The sequence below is a fragment of the Neophocaena asiaeorientalis genome, unplaced genomic scaffold (assembly GCF_003031525.2).
Source record: "Neophocaena asiaeorientalis asiaeorientalis breed wild unplaced genomic scaffold, Neophocaena_asiaeorientalis_V1.1 scaffold151, whole genome shotgun sequence".
NCBI lineage: Eukaryota > Metazoa > Chordata > Mammalia > Artiodactyla > Phocoenidae > Neophocaena > Neophocaena asiaeorientalis.
The window spans coordinates 1,123,115-1,145,072 of record NW_020175490.1 but is presented as its reverse complement, the minus strand read 5'-3'; the positions used below and the strand labels follow the sequence as shown (position 1 = coordinate 1,145,072).

At 38.2% G+C, this 21,958-nt stretch overlaps 1 protein-coding gene across 3 annotated transcripts in view; it reads left to right on the top strand.

Moving 5' to 3' along the window:
• PDGFD (platelet derived growth factor D) overlaps positions 1-21,958 on the top strand; it is a 231,624-nt gene that overhangs the window by 196,349 nt on the left and 13,317 nt on the right. For all 3 annotated transcript variants that reach the window (XM_024768924.1, XM_024768923.1, XM_024768922.1), the window contains 2 exons: positions 4,663-4,725; positions 8,602-8,800. In XM_024768924.1, the coding sequence (XP_024624692.1) occupies positions 4,663-4,725; positions 8,602-8,800 (262 nt within the window). The remainder of the gene's footprint in view (positions 1-4,662; positions 4,726-8,601; positions 8,801-21,958) is intronic.

The window sequence follows — 21,958 nt, the reverse complement described above, 5'->3', positions numbered from 1 at the left end:
CAAGAATACTCAATAGAGGAAAAACAGTCTTCAAGAAATAGTGCTGGGAAAACTAGATATGCAAATACAAAAGAATGAAATTGGACCCCGATCTTACACTACTCACAAAAACTAACTAAATATAGATTAAAGACTTAAATGTAAGATCTGAAACCATAAAACTCCTAGAAGAAAACAGGGGAAAAGCTCCTTGATATTGGTCTTAGCAATGATTTTTTTTGATATGACAACAAAAGCAAAGGCAATATATGTAAAAATAAGCAGTTGGACTACATCAAAATAAAAAGCTTCTACACAGCAAAAGAAACAATCAACAGAATGAAAATGCAACCTGTAGAATGGGAGAAAATATTTGCAAACTACATATCTGATAAGAAGTTAATATCAAAAATATATAAAGAACTCATACAACTCGCTAGCAAAAAAAAAACAGAACCAAATAACCTGATTTAAAAATGGGCAGAGAACCTGAATAAACATTTTATCCAAAGGCATATAAATGGTCAACAGGTACATGAAAATTTGCTTATGATCACTAGTCATCAGGGAAATGCAAATCAAAACCACAATGAGATATTACCTCCCACCTGTTAGGATGACTATTATAAAAAAGACAAGAGATAACAACTGTTGTTGAGGATGTGGAGTAAAGGAAACCCTAATGCACTTTTGGTGGAAATGTAAATTGGTGCAGCCACTATAGAAAACAGTATGGAGGTTCCTGAAAAATTAAAAGTAGAACTACCATATGATTCAGCAATCCCACTTCTGGATATATATCCGAAGGAAATGAAATCACTATATTGAAGAGAGATCTGCAACCCCACATTTATTGCATTATTCACAATAGCTAAGACATGGAAACAACATAAGTGTCCATTGATAGATGAATGGATAAAGAAAATATGATATATATAAGTTATATATATTTTACATTTTATATGTATATATATATATATATATATTTTTTTTTTTAACCACAATAAAGAAGGAAATCCTGCATTTGTGACAACATGGATGGACCTTGAGGACATTATCCTGGGTGAACTAAGTAAAAAAAGATAAAAACTGTATGATCTCACTTATATGTGAAATCTTTAAAAAAACAAATGAAATTCACATAGAAACAGAGTAGAATGGTGGTTGCTGAGGGGCAGAAGGGTTGGGGAAATGGTGAGATGTTGGTATGGACTTCTAGCTATAAGATGAATAAGTCCTAGGGATCTAATACATGGTGACTGCTGTATTGTATACTTGAAAGTTGCTAAGCGAATAGATCTTAAATGTTCTCACCACACACTCTCTTTCACACACACGCACGCACACACACACACACATACACACACACACACACACTTGTAATTATGTGGGTTGATGGATGTGTTAACCTTATTGTGGTAATCATTTAGCCATATATACATATTATCAAATTATCACATTATATACTTTAAACTTACACAATGTTTTATCTCAATTATTTCTCAATAAAGCTGGGAAAAAAAGATAATTCCAGCTGCCATGTGGAATGTGGACTCTACGGAGAAAGGTAGAAGCATGGAGAAAGTTAACAGGCAGTTGGCAGATTTACTGGTATCTTGGATTTGGGAGGTTATGGAGGAAGAGATGAGAATAATCATAGTGAGGATAGATTTAGAAAGTAAAATTGCTGTGTTCCTTCACATGGAGAGATTCTCCATTCAGGGCTAAAGTTTGGAGTTTCTGTATTTTATTTTTATAAGGGATATCATTCCCTTTTATAAGCTTATTTTAAATGTCATTTACATTCCCTTTTATAAGCTTATTTTAAATGTCATTTATAAATAATGGCAAACTTTTGAAATAAGGTAAAAGATAGTTGGTTTCTTTTAAATGTCTAATATTCATGTTCCTTAGAGAAGATAAATTTACATTTTATCTAGGATTTAATGAAATCCTTTATCATTTGTGCCTGTTAAAGTTTCTGGTTAGAATCCTGTAGCCCAGATAGTGAAGAAGATAGTCTTCAATAAATGGTGCTGGGAAAACTAGATATTTAAATGCAAAAGAATGAAATTGGACCCCTATCTTATAATACTTATAGAAGTTACATAGAACCTTCTACCAATGCTCTGCTTTATTCCTTTCCTGCTTTTCTATTGACTCCCTTTTTGGACTCTGTTCCATCTTTTTCCCTCAGGCATACAATTATCCAAGCTAGCTGTAATGATGTGAAAGATCACCACACAATTTGTACTGAGGAATGGGTTTTGCTGGTCCAAGCATTCCCAGAAGAAGGCTACATGATAAAGAGCACACCATTTATCTCTCTGAGAATTGGTTTTCTAATAATTGAAATGAAGAGATTGGACTAGATAATCCTAAAAATTCTTTTCACTTCCAAGATTTTAAGATTGTCTCTTTTCTGATTTTCATATGTTGTTGATATAATCCATTACTTGCTTTAATTAATTACACAATGTTATATACATCAGCCATCTTTATTCTGATGATTCCCAAATGTATATCTCAAGTTCAAGACTCACTCATGTGGTCCATTCTCATGTAACAAATGGATTCCTGAACATCTTTACCTGGACATTGTATAAGCACCTCAAACACTTTATGTCCAACATGACTCATTAACTTTCCCCATCAACTTGCTACTTTTTCTGTATGCTTTCCTCACATTGTCTAGATCTCTCTCTTTTTGACTGAGTCTTCTACTCCACCTTTCTTGCAAACAACCATCTACTTACTTATCTACTTATGAATCTACAAGACTCAGCTCCAGTCACCTCCTTATGCAAAATTTTTCTAAAGCCCACTTCCTCTGCATGTAGAATTTTTTACTGCCTGTGGTATCCTGATTAGTATTAGCACCTGCATGAGTTTGTTCACCTGTTCATGTGTCTACATTTTAAACTCCATGAGGGCAAGTATAGTTTCTTATTTCCTTGTGATTCTACCCTCAGCTTAGAATGTATCACAGTAGATGATTAACAAATATATAATGAATGAGTAAAAACGAAAATTCTCTGATCTGAGAATTGCTCATGTCCCAGTTTCTTATCTGGAATATGTTCTCCCACCAATAGTCTCTTCAAGACAGGAGGAAGCCATTGGCTTTCTTGCTTTTTTCACCTGTTTACCAGTTTATGAAGACTCATATAAAGGCCAACCTCCATTTGTTTGCACACATTCTTCTGTGAGAATTCAGTGCCCTTTTCACATGTATTCTGTCTTGCAGGATGCAGAGACCACATTTTCTCTTTCTTTCCTCTCTTCCCTGAGGTTGAGATTAGAATAGTGATGTCCAGCCAGTTTTTAATAGATGTTCTTTCCTTGAAGCCCACATTTGCCTTAGTTCCCTCTGGTAAACAACTAAAATTTCTTCAACGTAGACATTTATATATAAACCAGTTTCATCATGAGCACTTAATAAATACATTTCCGGCTTCTCAAAATGCTAATGAAATTTAGACCTGATACTTAGCTATCATTCAGTATACTTGGGTGTATAAGCTGTCAGATTTGAGCGGCCAAATTTTTTATCGGCATCATCTTAAAATACCTCCTACTCCCTGATCGGGCTGGAAGAAATTAACCAAGGTGATTTATTTCAGCAGTGTCAAGAAACCATCTGTGACTTGTAAAAATGATAGGATCAGCTTTCCTTCCCATTATGTTTTTAAAACTTACTGCTACTAGGGTAATTAACATGAAACTTACAGACAATCAGAAAGAAGTTTGCCTTATAAGAGAAGTTTCTTTCTCTGAGGTCACAAATCCTTTAAGACTTCTGAGGTAACTAACTTTCTCAGGTCTGCTCTCTACTTTCTTTTCTTGAGTAGGTAGTACTTTGTCCCTCCACATGGCCATTTTCTTCCCCCCCCAGTCTTCCTGACATTTCTTGATAGAGTCAGGAATAGCACTTTGTCAGTTAATTTATCTTTGAAAAGATCACAGATTGAAAGTGATACAGAGCCTAGTTCAAACCAAATAACCATTAATACTGACAATAATTATCATTACTCTTTATTAAGCATTTTAAGTGCTAGTTATAATTACATAACTAATGCATTTAATTCTCAAAACAGCCCTGTAATTTAAGCATCCCATACCAGCCTTTTACAGAAGAGGAAGGGAGGAGAGTAGATTTCCTGAGGTCACACAGTCGGTAGATGGCTGAGTTAAAACTTAAACTCCTGGGCTTCCCTGGTGGCTCAGTGGTTGAGAGTCCGCCTGCCGATGCAGGAGACACGGGTGCCCCGGTTTGGGCAGATCCCACATGCCGCGGAGTGGCTGGGCCTGTGAGCCATGGCCGCTGAGCCTGCGCATCCAGAGCCTGTGCTCTGCAACAGAAGAGGCCACAACAGTGAGAGGCCCGTGTACCGCCAACAAAAACAAAAACAACAACAAAAAAAATTTGAACTCCTGTCCCCACATTTTTTCATTTTGCCAGTGTTTATAAGTAAATGTGAATGCAGTTGTCCATGTCTTGAATGACAAGGGTTCTTGAGGAGAGGTGCTTAAGACAGATGGTGACCTGTTCAGCAGTAATGTAGCCTGTATTCCTGTTGTCACTTAGTTGGAAGAAGATTCAGATGGCTGAGATGAAACTGTGCATGTAATGAATTGAACAGAGGTTTGCCTTACTCGCATGGATGTTTCTTTGCCTTCTAGGAAGATTTCCAACCCGCAGCAGCCTCAGAGACCAATTGGGAATCAGTCACAAGCTCAATCTCAGTAAGTAATTAATTTTTCTGTCCCCTGCAAAGACAACTGATGAAGTAGTAGCTAAGGTCAACCCTGGGATGACTTCAGCTGCATGAAGTATCTATGGCTGGACCCAAAGCCAGGTCTCAAACATGATGTGTTCTTCCATTTCTTTTAGGTTATAGTGAGCTATGTCAGATGCCCTTTTTTCTCCTCTTTCAGAAAGGTTTCCAGGAAATGTCAGTACCCCTTGTAGGAACACGGGATAGACAATGACTTAAATATTTATCAATTTCAAAGGAGAACATTGCAACTAAAGGACTGTCCAGACATATCAAAGGTGTGAAACAGTTCAGGGCCCAAGCTCAGGTGGGGAATTTTGAAATAGTTTTTTGAATATTCCAGGGGATGCCATTAACCTATGCATTTTCAAGGATCTTTTCAGATGTGAAAAATCCATGTTTATGGTAACATAACTTAAGTGCAAGCCAGGCTTGTGTTCTATTTGGCTTGGAAATAAAACATAACTCACCCTGAAACTATAAAATGGTTCATGCTCCATTTTTTTTCTCCAGATTTACTCATTTCCCAGTATTCTGTATACTTATCTACTTTGTACAGAAAGAGCAGACTTTGTTTTCACCAATCTTATGGGTAGCACTTACGTAGCAATAAACTGCAAGATAATCAATGCAGTTGTTCATTAAAAGATTAAGAGCATGGGAGAAAGATTGTCCATGGTTCTAAGGTGGGTTAGTGTGGCTGAGTCAGAGTTGATTTTTTTTTCCAGAAGTGATGTTCTATCTTTTGTTCTTGGAGGGAATTTTTAAAAATTCCCTCAGATGCCAGGATTTCTTCAGCTATGGATTCTGTGACTATTTAATTCACCTGGTGTGGCTGGTGAACTAGAACATGATCTGATCGAGATCAGTGAGGTCTCTAATGGTGATATTAAGAGTGTTTGTTCATTTCTGATGGTCAAGAATGCATGCTCTGAACCTAGCTGAGTATAGGCAATCATTGTCAGGAAGGTGAAAATTAAAATAAGGCAGGTAATACTGAGGAGCTGGGAAGCTAGTCAAGAGGTGTGGGCAGTTAGCAGCCCAAGACTGACAATTCAAGGTACATGCCAGTGGTAGCTTTTGCCATTCAGGACATAGTGGTCTATTCTGTCAGGAGATCCTCTGGCTTCTCAAGTACCTTATACATGATAGCTCAGGGTTATCTAATCATTCCTGCTCAAAGGGCAGAAATCAAGTTTAAAGGACCCTTCACTGATTCAGGATAATCCAGGCCCTCTTAAAGACGATTGTCCTGTCCATTTGGTGCATCTGTGGAAGCTCAGCACTAGGTCCAAATCCATTGGAAACTCTTCTGGGTTGCGTTCCAAGTCCAGGTTCTGCTGAGTCCTCTAGGAAGACCAGGGAGACCTAGCTTCTTTTCTCAGCATTCTGATTTTCAAGAACCTTCTGGAGTAGGAGCACGGGCCTTTGGACCTACCGTTTACTTCTGTATAAACCATTTTTTATTTTTGTTGAAACCGGTTTACAGTTTTCAGAACATTTTTACAGATTTTTATCATTACTTTAAAAGTAATTCACTTAGCTTTAAAATTGATTTTACAAACATAAAACAAAAGCTGAATGAGATCAAATTTACAGTGCAATTGAAAGAGGCACACCCAACTAGTATTTCTCTCAAAAATAGTTCTTATATAATTGCCTTGGAAACAAAAATATTCTCTTGGGTTGATTAGATCACCTAGTCACTCATAAATATTTTCTTAAATATCATTAGTGTTTCAAGTCAAAACTTGAAAAGAGCAGTAAAACTCACACACAGGACACTTTTACATTTTACCTACAGTTTGGATTTGCTCTTCAGACTAATGTTAGAAGAGACTAGACTCCCTCCTCCTCCTTCCTCAGAGCCATTTAAGTAGCTTATGCTTGTGTCTGAATGGCTTGATTAACATTCCTGCTTTTGTTTCAAAAAAGAGGGAAGAATTTTAATTTCAAAGCTTTCATATGCCGCCACGCACCTAACTTTGGCCAGCTCATTTTGTTCTTAGACCCACATGATACAAAGCTAATTGTAAATCATCTGTTGTGTATGAGCCAGGTAGACTGTAGATCCAGACAATACAAAGTTGAATGGGAATTTGGAATTTTGTTACTGAATCATAAATTTAGCCGCCTTTAGCATAGGATGCCAAGAGGGATCTGAAAATCAGAAGTGATGTGCTTCAATCAGGGTTCAGCTTCTATGACACACACACACACACACACACATACACACACACACAAACACACTCCAAGGTTAAGGAGCTGGCCTGATACCTTCAGCAGTCTATCTCATGTCTCACACGCTACTCCCCAAACCCCGTCGGCCACCTACTCCCTTTCCCTACAAGGCGTGTTTGAAATCTCCTAAATGACACCAATGGTAGGTTATGCTTTTATAAAACCTCTTAGTTTTGCTAAAGACAGACTGTCCCCCTAAGAGCAAGTGATCCTTTTGGGGACTTTTGGATCTTGATTGGCTAAAAAGAAAATGTGTCACCTGAGAGTGTACTGTCTGGGACTCTATAATGCATAGGCATATTATTTCTCAATAGGAATGCAGCTGAGTTTCAGAAATGCAAGTTTTCGTTAATCTCTATTTTTCCTGTAGAGATATGAGATATTTGCCCTTGGGGGATCTTATTTGTTTGGCAGTTTCTTTAAAGACATTTAGAAATCATTGGAGACTACGTGCTTTCCATTTCCTTGTTAATGGGTCATGAAGTTTTACAGAGATGTTTGCTACATGGCTCATTTACCTCTAAATTTTACAAGGGTTAGTGAAGTAAGTGCTTGGAAACTTAAGTGGGGGTGTATTCCATGGCAAAATACATAATCCCTTCCAGACTTTTAATGATGTTGCATTCCCCATTTGAAGAGTATTCCTGAGAATGTTTAAATGGCAGCTGGGATCCCTCACAAACTTAAAATGCACACACACACGGGGAGGGGGAAGGGGAAGCTGGGACGAAGTGAGAGAATGGCGTGGACATATATACACTACCGAATGTAAAATAGATAGCTAGTGGGAAGCAGACAAATAGTGCAGGGAGATCAGCTCAGTGCTTTGTGACCACCTAGAGGGGTGGGATAGGGAGGCTGGGAGAGAGGGAGACGCAAGAGGGAAGAGATATGGGAACATATGTATATGTATAACTGATTCACTTTGTTATAGAGCAGAAACTAGCACACCATTGTAAAGCAATTATACTCCAATAAAGATGTTAAAAAAAATGCACACACACACATGTGAATCTTCTACTTTTAGGTCAATGGGGCCAGTTTCATGGCTTATTATCCTTGTTGACAGTTAGTAAGCTGGTTAAAGTGCCAAATTTTATCAAGATGTCTCCAGAGTAAATTTAAACCCTGTTCAAAGAATGTCTACAGTGCTAGGTGAGCTACAAAGATAGGACACTGAGGCTAAATGGAGAGAATGAATGGATTATTCAACATTTGCATGGAAAGGAGTTCAGAATTTACCTGCTCACCATTATTTGTTGATATGGATATGATGATTTGAGACTCTGAACCAAGAAATTGGATGACTTATTTTGATATTTCCATTTAGCTGGTATTTTTTTTTTTAATGATTACAATTCAGATGACCTGGATGACCTTCCGGGTTTTGATTTGCAAAAAAGTGAATGACTATGATTTACCACTTAATTGTTCTTATTTAGGAATATAGCAAGACTATGGCACAGTGGCTTAGCATGATATTTATGTACATGATGTCTTGTAATCAGAAGTCTGTTTATGTTCCTTCCATATGGTTGTGTGACTCTTGTATTTCATAGCAATGGACTTTTTCTGAGTACACTGAGCTGTATGTCACTCTTAGGGGGTATCCTATCACTCTCCATCAGTAACGGACCCCACTCTCACTGCGGATACTCTGGACAAAACAATTGCAGAATTTGATACTGTGGAAGATCTGCTCAAGCACTTCAATCCTGAATCATGGCAAGAAGATCTTGAGAATCTGTATTTGGACACCCCTCATTATCGAGGCAGGTCATATCATGACAGGAAGTCAAAAGGTAAGAAACAAATAAGGTTCTTCATAAGCAGATAAAAGTGCTAATAGTAATAAGTAAGAATTTGCAATGCAATGTAGTTAATTCTCTTACATCAGATGATTACTGTTAGTTCATTATCACATATCTTTTACACAGCACCTTCAAATGATGTTCTGTGTTTTGTCCAAACTGTGTTGTTTGTATGGGACTAAGAAAGGTTTGATTCAGTCAAAGATCTGTCATAGTTTGGAGCTAGAAAAGACTTTATAAAATCATCTGGACCAACTTTGTGCTTCTTGGCAAGTAAGGCATTATCAGTCCAACCGTAAACAGTAGAGGCAACCAAAGTCAGGGAAGGTAAATAACTCTTCAAAGGCTGCATGGCAATAGAAAGGAAAGGAGAGTCATGCTCTCTTGCCTCCAATGGCAGTGCCTGTGTAACAGTCCCCTGTGCCTCTCTGATGGATATGAATGTTGAATTAGCCCGGGACTCAGTCATTGTTGGCAGGAGAGGCTTCTCGTAAAGTAATGGTCAAAACTCTGGAAGATTTCACTCTATTCATTCAATGTCCATTCTGAAATTTTTTATGAGGTCCTACTATGTGCTTTGTGCCCTTGGTGGTTCATAGGATATAAATGTCTCAAGGAAGAAACCAATATCTGGGCTATTTTGGACAAGTAAGTGTGAGGGCACACATTCAGCTGGAAGGTTCAGGAAAGCAAAATGAAGGGAGAAGAAAGGAATATTCAGGCAGAATTAAAACATCATGAGTTAAAACAGTAATACTTACACTCTTAAAAAATAGGTATCCTAGTACTACATCTGAGTGATATGATCTTAGGACATGGATGTTTATTTGAATGTTTAACTCAAATTAGTATAGAAATAACTTGTAATTACCTCATTGAATAAAACTATAATTTCTAGTCTGTTATGTTTAAGATTTGTTATTATTTAAACTTTCTCTACAAGTCTTGTAAGGCTGGCTTGCATCATAGATATAAAGGTATTTAGTACAATACAACATGTTTCCTGTACTTTGTAATAACATGGGTACTTTCAGGAATTAAAAGGAACCCAGGGCCCTTTTGTAGATAATGTTTATGTTGGTAAGGACAACATATTAAAACATGTAGGCTGAAATGACTAGTTAGTTAACTCCTGCCTGGGTCTGCTGCTTATGGCTTAGGTCATAACCTTATATACTTAAAGTGCACAGCTAAGTGGGGACAACAGAGTCACTGGTGGCCCTGATGTTATGTAGATATATCATATGTAGATCAGTGTAACTCTCAAATCGAATTTTCCCAGGGCTCAGATTGGATTCAACTCAGAGAAGAAATGGCTTTTCCATAAAGCGTTGCTGTCTTTGAATCTCTACTAGGTCAACTTGAAGGAAAATAAAATACTCACTATGTTTTGAAAACCCCAGAAAAAAATGGCATTGGAGAAAGAAATGATAAAATCTGACTCTGTCTTCAAGTATCTTAACCACTATAGCTACTTGAGGGGCAGCCCTTCTTGACACCTATTTGTTTGAAGTATTAAAATTTAAAAATCACCTAAATTAATTACTTATTTTTCCCCAGATACTATGTTGAGTTGGAGGCAAGGTGTCTTGTTTCAAAGCCTAACCCTGCCACTTAGAAGTTCTGTGATTTTTTCAGCAAGTCACTGACTCTTCCTGAGCCTCAGTGTCTTCATTGACAATGTGTGTATGACAACACCTACTTTCAGGAATTGTTAGGGGTGCCATCAAAAGCACTTGGCACATAGTACTTGCTCAAGAAATGTTGAAAAAGTTTGGAGTACTTGAGATGCCACAGCATTTATTTGTCCTACTACTGCATTGCTATTTGTATCTTTGTGTTTTTCTAAGGGAATATGAGAGCCTAGGACCTAACGGTTTCAACTCTTGCTGAATATTAAGTCACCTGGGGAGCTTTAAAAAACTACGGGTGCCTAGTCCTATCCCAGTCACAATGACTCAGAATCTCTTAGGGCGAGGCTGGGGTATTGATATTATTTTATGGCTACTAGGAGATTGAGACTGATCCTTAGAGGCAGCCAGGGTTGAGAGATGGTTCATCCTATATCTCCAGTAAATTGGCACAGGCTCTGACACATTTTAGCTGCTCAGTTAATGTTTGTGGAATTGAAGATATTAATTATTCAGCATTAGTGTATTTCTAACATTTATAGAAACCCACCCCATAGACCAAGGATTGTAGCTTTATTAAGAATGCCTTTGGTTACTGAAATAACCTTGCTAGAACATTCAAGGCACCATTCTACTTATTTCTAACAGTATAAACATTTCTCTCCCCTGTTGGCTTAGATTTCATTTCTTAAACTCTTGTTTAAAATGGCCCTAAGGCAGGTCTGTACCCTTTCATTTAACACTGGCAAGCCACCACTGTCTCTGCACTTGTATAACTGTGCTGATTTAATTGTTTATCATTCCACTGATGCTGAACCACCTGCCTGTATCACAAAAGCAAAGGAAGTCAGGTTTAATATTTCAGCTGTTATTTTCAGCTTTTAGAACTTAAAAGTACAAATTCATGGTTTGTATACTGTTGTATAAGAAAGGGGACAGTGAATAAAAGAGTGAAAACTAAAAAGTAGTTATAGATGATGGAGGTCCATTAGGTGTCAAATAAAATGTGAACTTTATAGAATCCCTAAAAAAGTTTTCTACTATCAGTATAATAATCTCTTAATGATGTTGTACAGAAACAAACTTATCATTTTCAAATATCTATTGAGCATCCATTCTTCTGATTTACCCAGACTGATCAAAAGTAGCATTTTTCATGATACCAAAGAACAGGATTCTAAGATGACCCTTGAAAGTGAATATATAAATCACAAAATTTTATAAACTCTAAAATAAAGCACAAACACACTAGGTGAAGAACTTATGTAATGAAGTAGAAAACAGTTAATAAAATTAAATTTTATGCTTTGCTTCTACTGTTATTTGAAGGAAGATTAGGTAACAGTGAGTTTTTAGTCCTCCTTAAGAAGAGACTTGAAAATGAGAAGCAAGAGGACAGTAAAAGTTTAGGGAGAAGAGGGAGAGAAAAGAGACATAACTTTGCCAAGTATTGAAGCCAGAACTTCAGCGTATAAGGTCCACTTTTTTCAAATTCACAAGTAATAGATAAGCACAAACCTGTCTGTAAAACCTTCTGGACTGATGATAATAGGACAAGTTAATATATCCAACTTTCAGTTTCCTAGGGGGTAATGGAGAAAAGGGTAGCATGGATAATTGAACTCTGTAGATAAGTACAGTTCCAAAACCCAATTTTTGCCAATGATTTCAACCCCATGCCTTCAACCTCAAAGCTGCCCAAAAGTTTAAAAAAAAAAAGTCGTTTGAAATTCAAGTTGTATTTACTTCTTCTGATGAACATGACAATAACATAGTAAATTTGCACATAATTAGGTAAAATATTATATGGATGTTCTACAAACTATGTAATCACTCTCTGAATCATTGCATGACCACTGTGGTTTAACTGAAGTTACACTGCAATTCCTTTAAAACACAATACTTTGAACTTGGTAGCAATGTATATTTACTCAAGTATATAGCATGAAATGTGACATCTCTACATTGAAAAACTATTGGCCTTAAACTCTACTAGACTGGGCATTAATTGAGTGGTCATTTATGGAGATTAACAATGTAACTGAGATGCAGTCTTTTACTTATTCCAGGAGAGCTTGACTTTCCTGAATGATGGTGTGTTTGCCATAGAAAAATCCAACACATAACAGCAAGAGGAAAACCTGCTCTCACAGTTTGTGTTGTGATTAAAATATGGATATAATTGTTGAGGCACTCCAACTTAATAGTTTTGAACTACAATAATGCTTGACAAAAGTACAATTTTCCCCAGAGTTGCCATTTTTTTTTAAATTTTATTTAATTTTATTTTTTTATATAGCAGGTTCTTATTAGTTATCTATTTGATACATATTAGTGTATACATGTCAATCCCAATCTCCTAGTTCATCCCACCACCACTCTGCCCTGGCTTTCCCCCCTTGGTGTCCATACATTTGTTCTCTACATCTGTGTCTCTATTTCTGCCTTGCAAACTGGTTCATCTGTACCATTTTTCTAGATTCCATATATATGTATTAATATATGATATTTGTTTTTCTCTTTCTGACTTACTTCACTCTGTATGACAGTCTCTAGGTCTATCCACCTCTCTACAAATGACCCAATTTCGTTCCTTTTTATGGTTGAGTAATATTCCATTGTATATATGTACCACATCTTCTTTGTCCATTCCTCTGTTAATGGGCATTTAGGTTGCTTCCATGACCTGGCTGTTGTAAATAGTGCTGCAATGAACATTGGGGTGCATGTGTGTTTTTGAATTATTGTTTTCTCTGGGTATATGCCCAGTAGTGGGATTATTGGGTAATATGGTAATTCTATTTTTAGTTTTTTAAGGAACCTCCATAGTGGCTGTATCAGTTTACATTCCCAGCAACAGTGCAAGAGGGTTCCCTTTTCTCCACACCCTCTCCAGCATTTATTGTTAGTAGATTTTCTGACGATGCCCATTCTAACCAGTGTGAGGTGATACCTCATTGTAGTTTTGATTTGCATTTCTCTAATAACTAGTGATGTTGAGCAGCTTTTCATGTGCCTCTTAGCCATATGTATGTCTTCTTTGGAGAAATGTCTATTTAGGTCTTCTGCCCATTTTTTGATTGGGTTGTTTGTTTCTTTAATGTTGAGCAAGTCGCCATTTATTTTTATTTTTTATTTTTGGCTGTGTTGGGTCTTTGTTCCTGTGCGAGGGCTTTCTCTAGTTGTGGCAAGCGGGGGCCACGCTTCATCATGGTGCATGGGCCTCTCACTGTCGTGGCCTCTCGTTGCGGAGCACAGGCTCCAAATGCACAGGCTCAGTAATTGTGGCTCACGGGCGTAGTTGCTCCGTGGCATGTGGGATCTTCCCAGACCAGGGCTTGAACCCGTGTCCCCTGCATTGGCAGGCAGATTCTCAACCACTGTGCCACCAGGGAAGCCCCTGAGTTGCCATTTTTTGATGCAGGGGCCAAATTTGATGTATATTCCTCTTTAAAAAATCAGTAATTTAATATTGAGTGAAGCAAACATACTGAAATTAAATTGAGTCCAAATGACGGAGTTTGAAATATATGATTTTCACAGACTCTAAATGCTTAGATGTTGTAACTCTGGGACAGTTACCAACCCATTTCCCAGGATCTAATATCAATTTGTGATTTCTTACATGACATTATTTTGCTGTAAGATCTAAAACACTTGATTCTTTAATTTGAAAACTATTTATTGGTAAACAACTGGCATGAGAAGCTGATGAGTAAATGAAATAAATATGTTTCATATAAAATGTTTGAATTGGTTCTAAATTCTCTTAGATACAAATATCTTTTATTTTTAAATTAGTCAGTTATTGCTGTTTCTTTGTCATGCCCTTGGTCATACTAACTAGAAAGAGCCAAGTCTTGCTCTGGAGATGTCATTCAATGGGTATAAAGTTTCAGTCATGCAAGATGAAAAATTGCTAAAGGTCTGCTGCACAGCACTGTGCTCATGGTTAATAATACTGTACACTTAAAAATTTAAGCAGATACACCTCATGGTATCTGTTGTTTAACATGTTTTTTTATAAATGCTCTTTTTTGTGAATATTTGGTAGAAGTTGCCCATAAAAATAATTAAAAAACAATTTAGAATGTGGGAAATAATTTCAGAGTGTATTAAGATATGAACATATTTTAGAAATGACCTAAAGTCACAGTAAATTGAATGCTTACAACTTTCTCTCTCTGCCTATTTGATATCTGGGTGAGAATTTGCAGAAAGCCCTTGTCTGACGCTAGTGATGAATCAGATAAGTCACTCTTGAGATATCCTTCTGTAACTATCTATTGGTAAATTAAACGAACAGAGGTACTACAGACGTTAAATCAAATGGATTTCTTTTTCTAATTTCTTGTGTTGAATAAGGGTTAGCTTCACTGAGTTTCCTGAACCATGTGGTATGTACCAAGTAAAAGCTTTCTTTATCAATATTAAAATTGTTTACCATAAATTTGATAGAAATAGAGCAAAAGAAAGAATGTGATAGTGGAAAGAGCATGGACTTTGGAGTCAAGTAAGCTTATAATAAAATTCTAACTCAGGTACTAATGGTGGCCTTGGAAAGTTATGTGCAGACCTCTGAGCCTGTGTTTTCTCCATTTGGTAAAATGACTCTAATTATAACAACTTTGCAAAGTCATGTGAGGATTAATAATAGCAGAGTATCCAACTCCTAGTGGGCCCTCAATAAATGCTAGCTATTATTATTACTTGAATACAGAACTCTGCACAGAACCAAGGTATTTCTGTGGACCTTGCTCTCTTCCTTGTAAGGCTCTTAGATAAGCATCAGTAATTTGGAGAGCCTCCTACAGAGTATCCAAATATTGTCATATTTAAGTATCTGTATAATCAGTAAACTCATTAAAAGTTTACAAAATAATTGCCAAGTACTAAACTTTTCTATGATATATTTACCCAGAAATTTCTGGCACCCTTTTGCTTTTTGGACATTTCCTTTTTAAAGCTTATTTTTTAGATTTTAGCCACTCTTTATAACCCATATGATTTGTAAGTAACTAGATTCCCCACTCATTCAGTTTGCCAGCAAGCATTAATAAAAACCATATTATCATATATAGTGTCACATGTGTCTATGAGGGCACACACATAAAATGTTTGAAGAAAATCTCAGCACAGGGACAAGGACCTTTTTGGTTGTTTATTCTCTTACTGCCACTGCAGCCTCTGATTTTCTCCTATAGTGGCTGTCTATCTTTGTGGATATCCTAAGCCCACTCTCATCATCAAAGTTATTCCTCCCATCTAGGCATATAATTCAAAGGCACATTGATTAGGAAATCCATTTTGCAGTAGAAAACCATAGGTAACTTTTACTGTCTGGGTGGACAAATGTGCCTTTTCCACAACAGTCACTCTTGTTAAAGATGAATGGGTTTAACTTGTAGTTCCTGTACCCATTTTTACCTGTGTAGCATTGGGAATCCTCTGCAGCATCCTTGTGCTCAGTGCCCCTATGGACTTAAGGAGGGAGCATACCCTTCCTAGAGCACACATTCATGCAGAAACTGCTGGGGCTGGAACATCTGGCTCATTAAGTGTCTACTTGCAAAGGACTGTGCTGAGTGCTACGTCCCATGAAATTTAATTATAAACAACACATCATCATTGTTTTCTGACATTTCGATCAAGGTGGACATGACCTTCCTTTCCTCAGTGATCACCAATTGCAGAATCTTAGCCACTTCTGGTTTAGGTGATTCTGTTCTTAACCTTACTTCATTGATCTGTTTTACTCATTTCAAGGTTAATGTGAGGCATACCTGCCGAGAGCTAGAGTCTGGACCTTGCTTCAAACACTTTTAACTCATTCAAGCTCAATGAATTTCTTGGCAGGAGAAGAGTATTGTTATTCCCATTTTATCTAATAAAAGAAACAAATCCGGAAAGGTTCAGCGACAGCTATAAAGTAGAGAGCCGTGACATGAACCTGGGTGTATTGGCTGCAAAGTCAATGCTGTGGGGGAACCAATAATGAGTAAAGCTCAGAGACTCATAGTCTAATAAATGAGAGACAAGAGAAAGATCTCCTTGCTTCTTATTCATTTCCTAACCTGTTTTCTTATTTTTCATTGCATAGATGTACTTCATACATCCCCCTAGAGTTCAGAGAATTGCCTTATGATGGTGTCAGCTGCTTTCATGCCTAATCCAATGCCTTGCAGATATCCTTGCACTCACCCATTCATTTTCCAGCAAGTATTTGTCAAATGCCTACTATATGTCCAGTGACTGTAGGCAAGTCATTCAACTCTTCTGCATCTCAGTTTCCACATCTATCAAATGGGAATAGTAGTCTCTAAGATAACAGTTTGTTATGAGAATTCCATGAGGCTTGAGTAGGTGCTCAGTTAATTTCCATTCGCTCATTGCTTAACAATGTTTTTAAACCCTGACAATTAGGAATTGTCTGAGTGGGAACATTTTACTGTGATTTAGGTTAATTTCTATAAATACAAGTGGTAAATGTTTCCATTCTTCAGAAATTAAACCAGCACATGGAGTCATGAGATTCATGATTTTAAGTTTAAAATAGCCTGATATTCCCTCATTAAAAGTTATAAGATAATCGTTCTTTCCAGACTTATTTGCACTTGCAAATTGGTGTTGAAATGTGGAAACCATTTTCACAATTATGTGCTAATTTTTAGAAGAGGGAATCTGAAAATCACAGTGAGGTTGTAATGTCCATAAAGACGAACAGACTCCTCCTGGGAAATTTATGAACACTGAAGAAGGCTGAGAGCCCCTAGTTGCTTGGTATAAAAATACTACAATTATTTATATATTCCCCTTACCTCCCACCCCCACATAAAGTGCCATAAGTCTAGTGTTGTAACATCAAAGTCAAGTTTATAATAAAGCACTTTACATAACAGATTGTGGGACTACTCCCCATTTGGCAAAAGACATATTCCTGAGCACCTTGAGATGTGTATCAGAGAGCCAGCCTTCTGGATGGCATCCTTTACCCCATGTGGCACAGCTGCTAGAGCCCATGGGTCTTGGTGCCAATCTTCGTGCATCACAGTTCATCCTTGATAGAGCTGGTTCTAGAACCCTAGTTTTTCAATTCTAACCCAACAACCATCAGTAGTTTGATTCATTTAGGTAGTAGTTACTGAGTACCTATTCCTTGCAAATGAAATCTGGATTGACTAGTGGTCTATAAGTGGCCTGAACTTTTTCTAATTTTCTAATTTAAGTTTATGCATATCCCACAAAAGATAGATAGATATTTAAGAAAAACCAGAAATGTTTGTCTTGGGGAACTGTAGTGACTCCAGCTGTTTTTTATTGGATTTAGTTATTTCAAATATCCTGAAATGGCATGTGTGCTTAGACTACAAAAAAAAAAAAAAGTTGTAGTTTTTTCATCAGTATGCTGCTTCTAACTGTTGAAACCAAATAGTTTTAGGAGAGGTGGACTTAAATGACCTATATTTGGTCCTTCCAATAGGGGCAAAGCACTAGGAGAAGGGAGATAAAAAGATGATTAATTCTGCTTTCAAGGACCTTATGGTTTAGTGGACAAGAAACACCTAAATAAAGAAAAGGATAAATCAAAGTCTACAAAGTCAGTGCTATAATAGAAAGCAGAGAACGTGTGGTGAGTGTATAGTGAAGGGGTCAGAGGAGATGTAGGGTGAATGTGCCTCTTGACTTAGAAGATTAAAATGACATAGTGGACTGAGATGTCAGAGAAGGTAAACTAAAATGATAAAAGCATGGTTTTAAAAAAGGCATGGGGCTTCCCTGGTGGCGCAGTGGTTGAGAGTCCGCCTGCCGATGCAGGGGACACGGGTTTGTGCCCTGGTCCAGGAAGATCCCACATGCCGCGGAGCGGCTGGGCCTGTGAGCCATGGCAGCTGAGCCTGCGTGTCCGGAGCCTGTGCTCCGCAACGGGAGAGGCCACAACAGTGAGAGGCCCACGTACCGCAAAAAAAAAATAATAAATAAATAAATAAATAGAAAAGGCATGGCCCTACTTCAAGCACTTGCTCTTCTATTGCCAAACCTGCACTGATATAGAGGCTGCTAGTGAGTGCCTGCTAAGAGAGTTCATAAAGAATTTTAGACTGTAAAGGCTCAATTTGCTTGTATTAAAATGATTACTGGCTAGCTCCAAGAATATAGAGAAGTTTAGCTGAACACTAGCAGATTCAGGAAGATAAAGAGAAAAAAGACTGGCGACACACATAACAGAATAGACTGATGAAAGGCCAGCACAGTGAAAGCTAACCAATAAACTTGACACCAGAAGAGACTGACCCAAGGAAACCATCTTCCTATTGAACAAAACAAACTGAATCAAACATGCATGGGAAGGAAAAAAAAAAATTGTTTTCTTACATTCAGTGTGAGGACCTTATTTTGTTTCACAATGAATTTTTGTATTCACAAAAAAATTGAAATGATTAATTTAGAAAAGGCTTTTAAATTTTTATCATAAGCTTATCACCACCTATGCTGTGTTTGCCAAGCATGTGAAATATAATATTGGGTTTATCTGTCCTCTAGAAAGAATCTCTAGGGTTCTATCATTTGTTGCCCCCTGAAAACAATTGCTATCAGCCCATCCAACTCTTTACGTGGACCTCCGATTGGTTTTCATAACAAAGACTACAGGTAGGTAAGGGCAAGAAGGAATTCAAGGAGAGATGAGGACAAAGTGAAGATCATGAATTGACAAAAGTCCTCTCATTTCAGGTGAAAAAATATGAAATTCATTGTATTTCTCAATACCAAAGAAAAAAGTACGTTCTGTGCAGTAGCCTGGTTTATTTGCAAGAACCCAGTGTACATTTCCAGTACAATCCGATAGATGAATGTGTGTGCCCAGGAGTACATGCTTGGGTATATGTAATTGACAACATCTTGAAAGTGACAGGTCAGTGCCTAGCAACGCACCTAGGAAGCCAGGTCATTTGACAGTGAGTAGACCTCTAGACGGAAATCTCCATCAGGGCTCATAGAATCTGCTCTTTGCACCCTGCTTCAAATCTTTAGACCTGGGCTCAGAAGTGCAAGAGTAATGAAAAAGCCTGAATTCAGACTCTGGCTCTACCACTGACTAGGTATGTGGCTGTGGACATGTTCTTTTCCCTACCCTCTCAGAGCCTCAATTTTCTCAAATGTAAAAGTGTAAAAGTGTAAAAGTAAGGGTAATGATAGTATGTAATTCCTAGCATTTATGGGGATTTCATGCAATTGTATATGTGAAGAACTTTTCATGCTACCTGATACTTAGGAATATAGATGGTCAATATAAAAAAGACCAGGCTGACTCTCCTTCCTCCCAAACCTGACCCTGAATGGATTAGAAACTGAACCAGTGAGTGCATTCACCAATGTACCATTGCTTTACACATCCCTTTCCTAGTGCTCAGATCCTAGAGCTCTTACCACAGCCCAGGTACCTCTGTGACTAGGCTGCACTTTCAGGCCAGAGCTGCAGAAAAAAGGGTGCTCCCTGAGGTTCTAGGCAGTGGCCCACATTGGATTACCATGTCCAGAGGAAGGCTCTGACAACAGTGGAGGCTTCTCAGCCTTTCTATCAGGTTGTCAGTACACAGCCCAAAGACGTAACTAATGTCAAAGATCCATGAGAAGGCAAGACTCAAATTCAAAAGGATGTAAAAAGAAGGATTATAACATTATGTACACCTGGGTGAAATAAGGGCAGCTAGGTGCAATTAATGAGCCTTTGAATGAAATTTGGAACGTCCTTGTTGCTCTGTAATATTCTGCTGTGGAGATTGAAGCGGGAATGGAAAGGGCAGCTCCCCTCTTTGAGTTTGTACTGCTTGGCCTGCCTCCCTCACACCAGAGCCTGCCTCCCTCACACCAGAGCCTCCCTTCGGACCAGAGCACTGGAAGACTTAACTGCCACTCGTTCCCTTGTCTGGCTCCCTGCTCTGCTGCACTGCCTAGTCAGTCTTCTTTGACTGGAAATTCAACATCCCCTGCAGAAAGTCTGCAGTGGCACTTTGAAGTTATTTGCATCGACTCTGAAGAGCCTTTTAGTTCTCGTTCTAAATTGAGTGCCTTTGTGGTTTCAATCCCCTGATAAGCAGGGCAGCTGGATTCTACAGCAGTCACACTGGGTCACAGTTCTGAGTCACATCAGTGAATTGATGCATAAAACTGACAACATCGTAAATCTCTTCATGGCAGGTAGGAAACGGAAATAACCAGTGCTAGTCGGTAAAACAGTTATACAATGTGAAGAGTTTTGTTCCAAGATGAGTAAGGCATACATGCCTATCCTGATTTGTTGACAGCACTTTGGGGGTTAGCTGAATTCCCACAGGTAATCATATTGTAGTTTGGTTTGGACATATTCTGGAGATAAGGGTGTAGCCATTTACCACCCCAGTCCTAGCACAATGCCATACGGGAAAGCTTGATACAGTGCCAGGAAGGTCGATCTTCCTCCTTCAGCTATACGGTTGCCTGCCATCCCCCCACTCTGCCTGATGTGGCAGAGACCATGAGGCAAAAGAGAGAATGACTTTGAGCCCAGTTTTCCTACTTAGTATTCACTTTGAGTGAGTAATACACATCTCAAAAGGGTGGGCGAAAAAAAAAGAGGGTGGGGAACAACGACAGGTGGTCCTATGTATCATATGCCTAGCAGAGGACTGGCTGAGCTCAAGTACACTCAGTACTGTCACTTCCTTCCTATCCCTCTCTGCCTTCCACATGCCACAACCCCTTCCTGCTAATAGGTGTTAGACAAAATATATTCCCATCATCACAAGCAACAGCTTTGGCCCTCTGCATTAGCCCTGTCCATAGCCCAGTAATGCACAGCCAGCATCAGTATTTATCTCAAGGTGACACTTGTAATGGATGATTGGTGCACTTCTTAATCCATTTACATAATCCTTTCTGCTTTGCTTGCAGTTATTTTCAGGGCTTTAGCAGCAATAAAATGGTTCCTTTCCCAAGACAGAGTTCATTCACTTTAAATCTGGCTTGATTATAGCTAAACTTATGACATGTCTTTACAAAGGAAGGGGAAAAAAGCAATAAATTATGCACAGTAATTATTTAGCATTTATTCAGCCCCCACAGTGTCCTGGGCTCAGCATGTAACAGTTGGGGGAAAATCCCTGCCCTTGAGAATCAAAGGCACTCAAGGCAGAGCATTAGTCCAATTGCCATTTAATTCCTTATTCAAGGGGTCATTGACCGTATGGCCAGCCTTTTAGCTGACTTCATGGGGTTAAGTGGATTCTCCACCCACTCGTGCCTTCTTTTATTTCTGTTTCATTCAGATGCATTCTACTGACAGCATCCTTAGCCTTTGACCTCTACCCCAAAAGAGCACTCCTTACCGTTCCTCAAGCAGTTTTGGTTTAGGACTAAGACATTTAATGGGGCTAGAATCCAGAGTAAGCCTGATGATAACTGCCTAACGTTTGTGGGATTCCTTCTGTGGTGGCCTGGCTGGTGACACGGGAAGTGCACTCGGAAATGGTGTGCTCTTTTG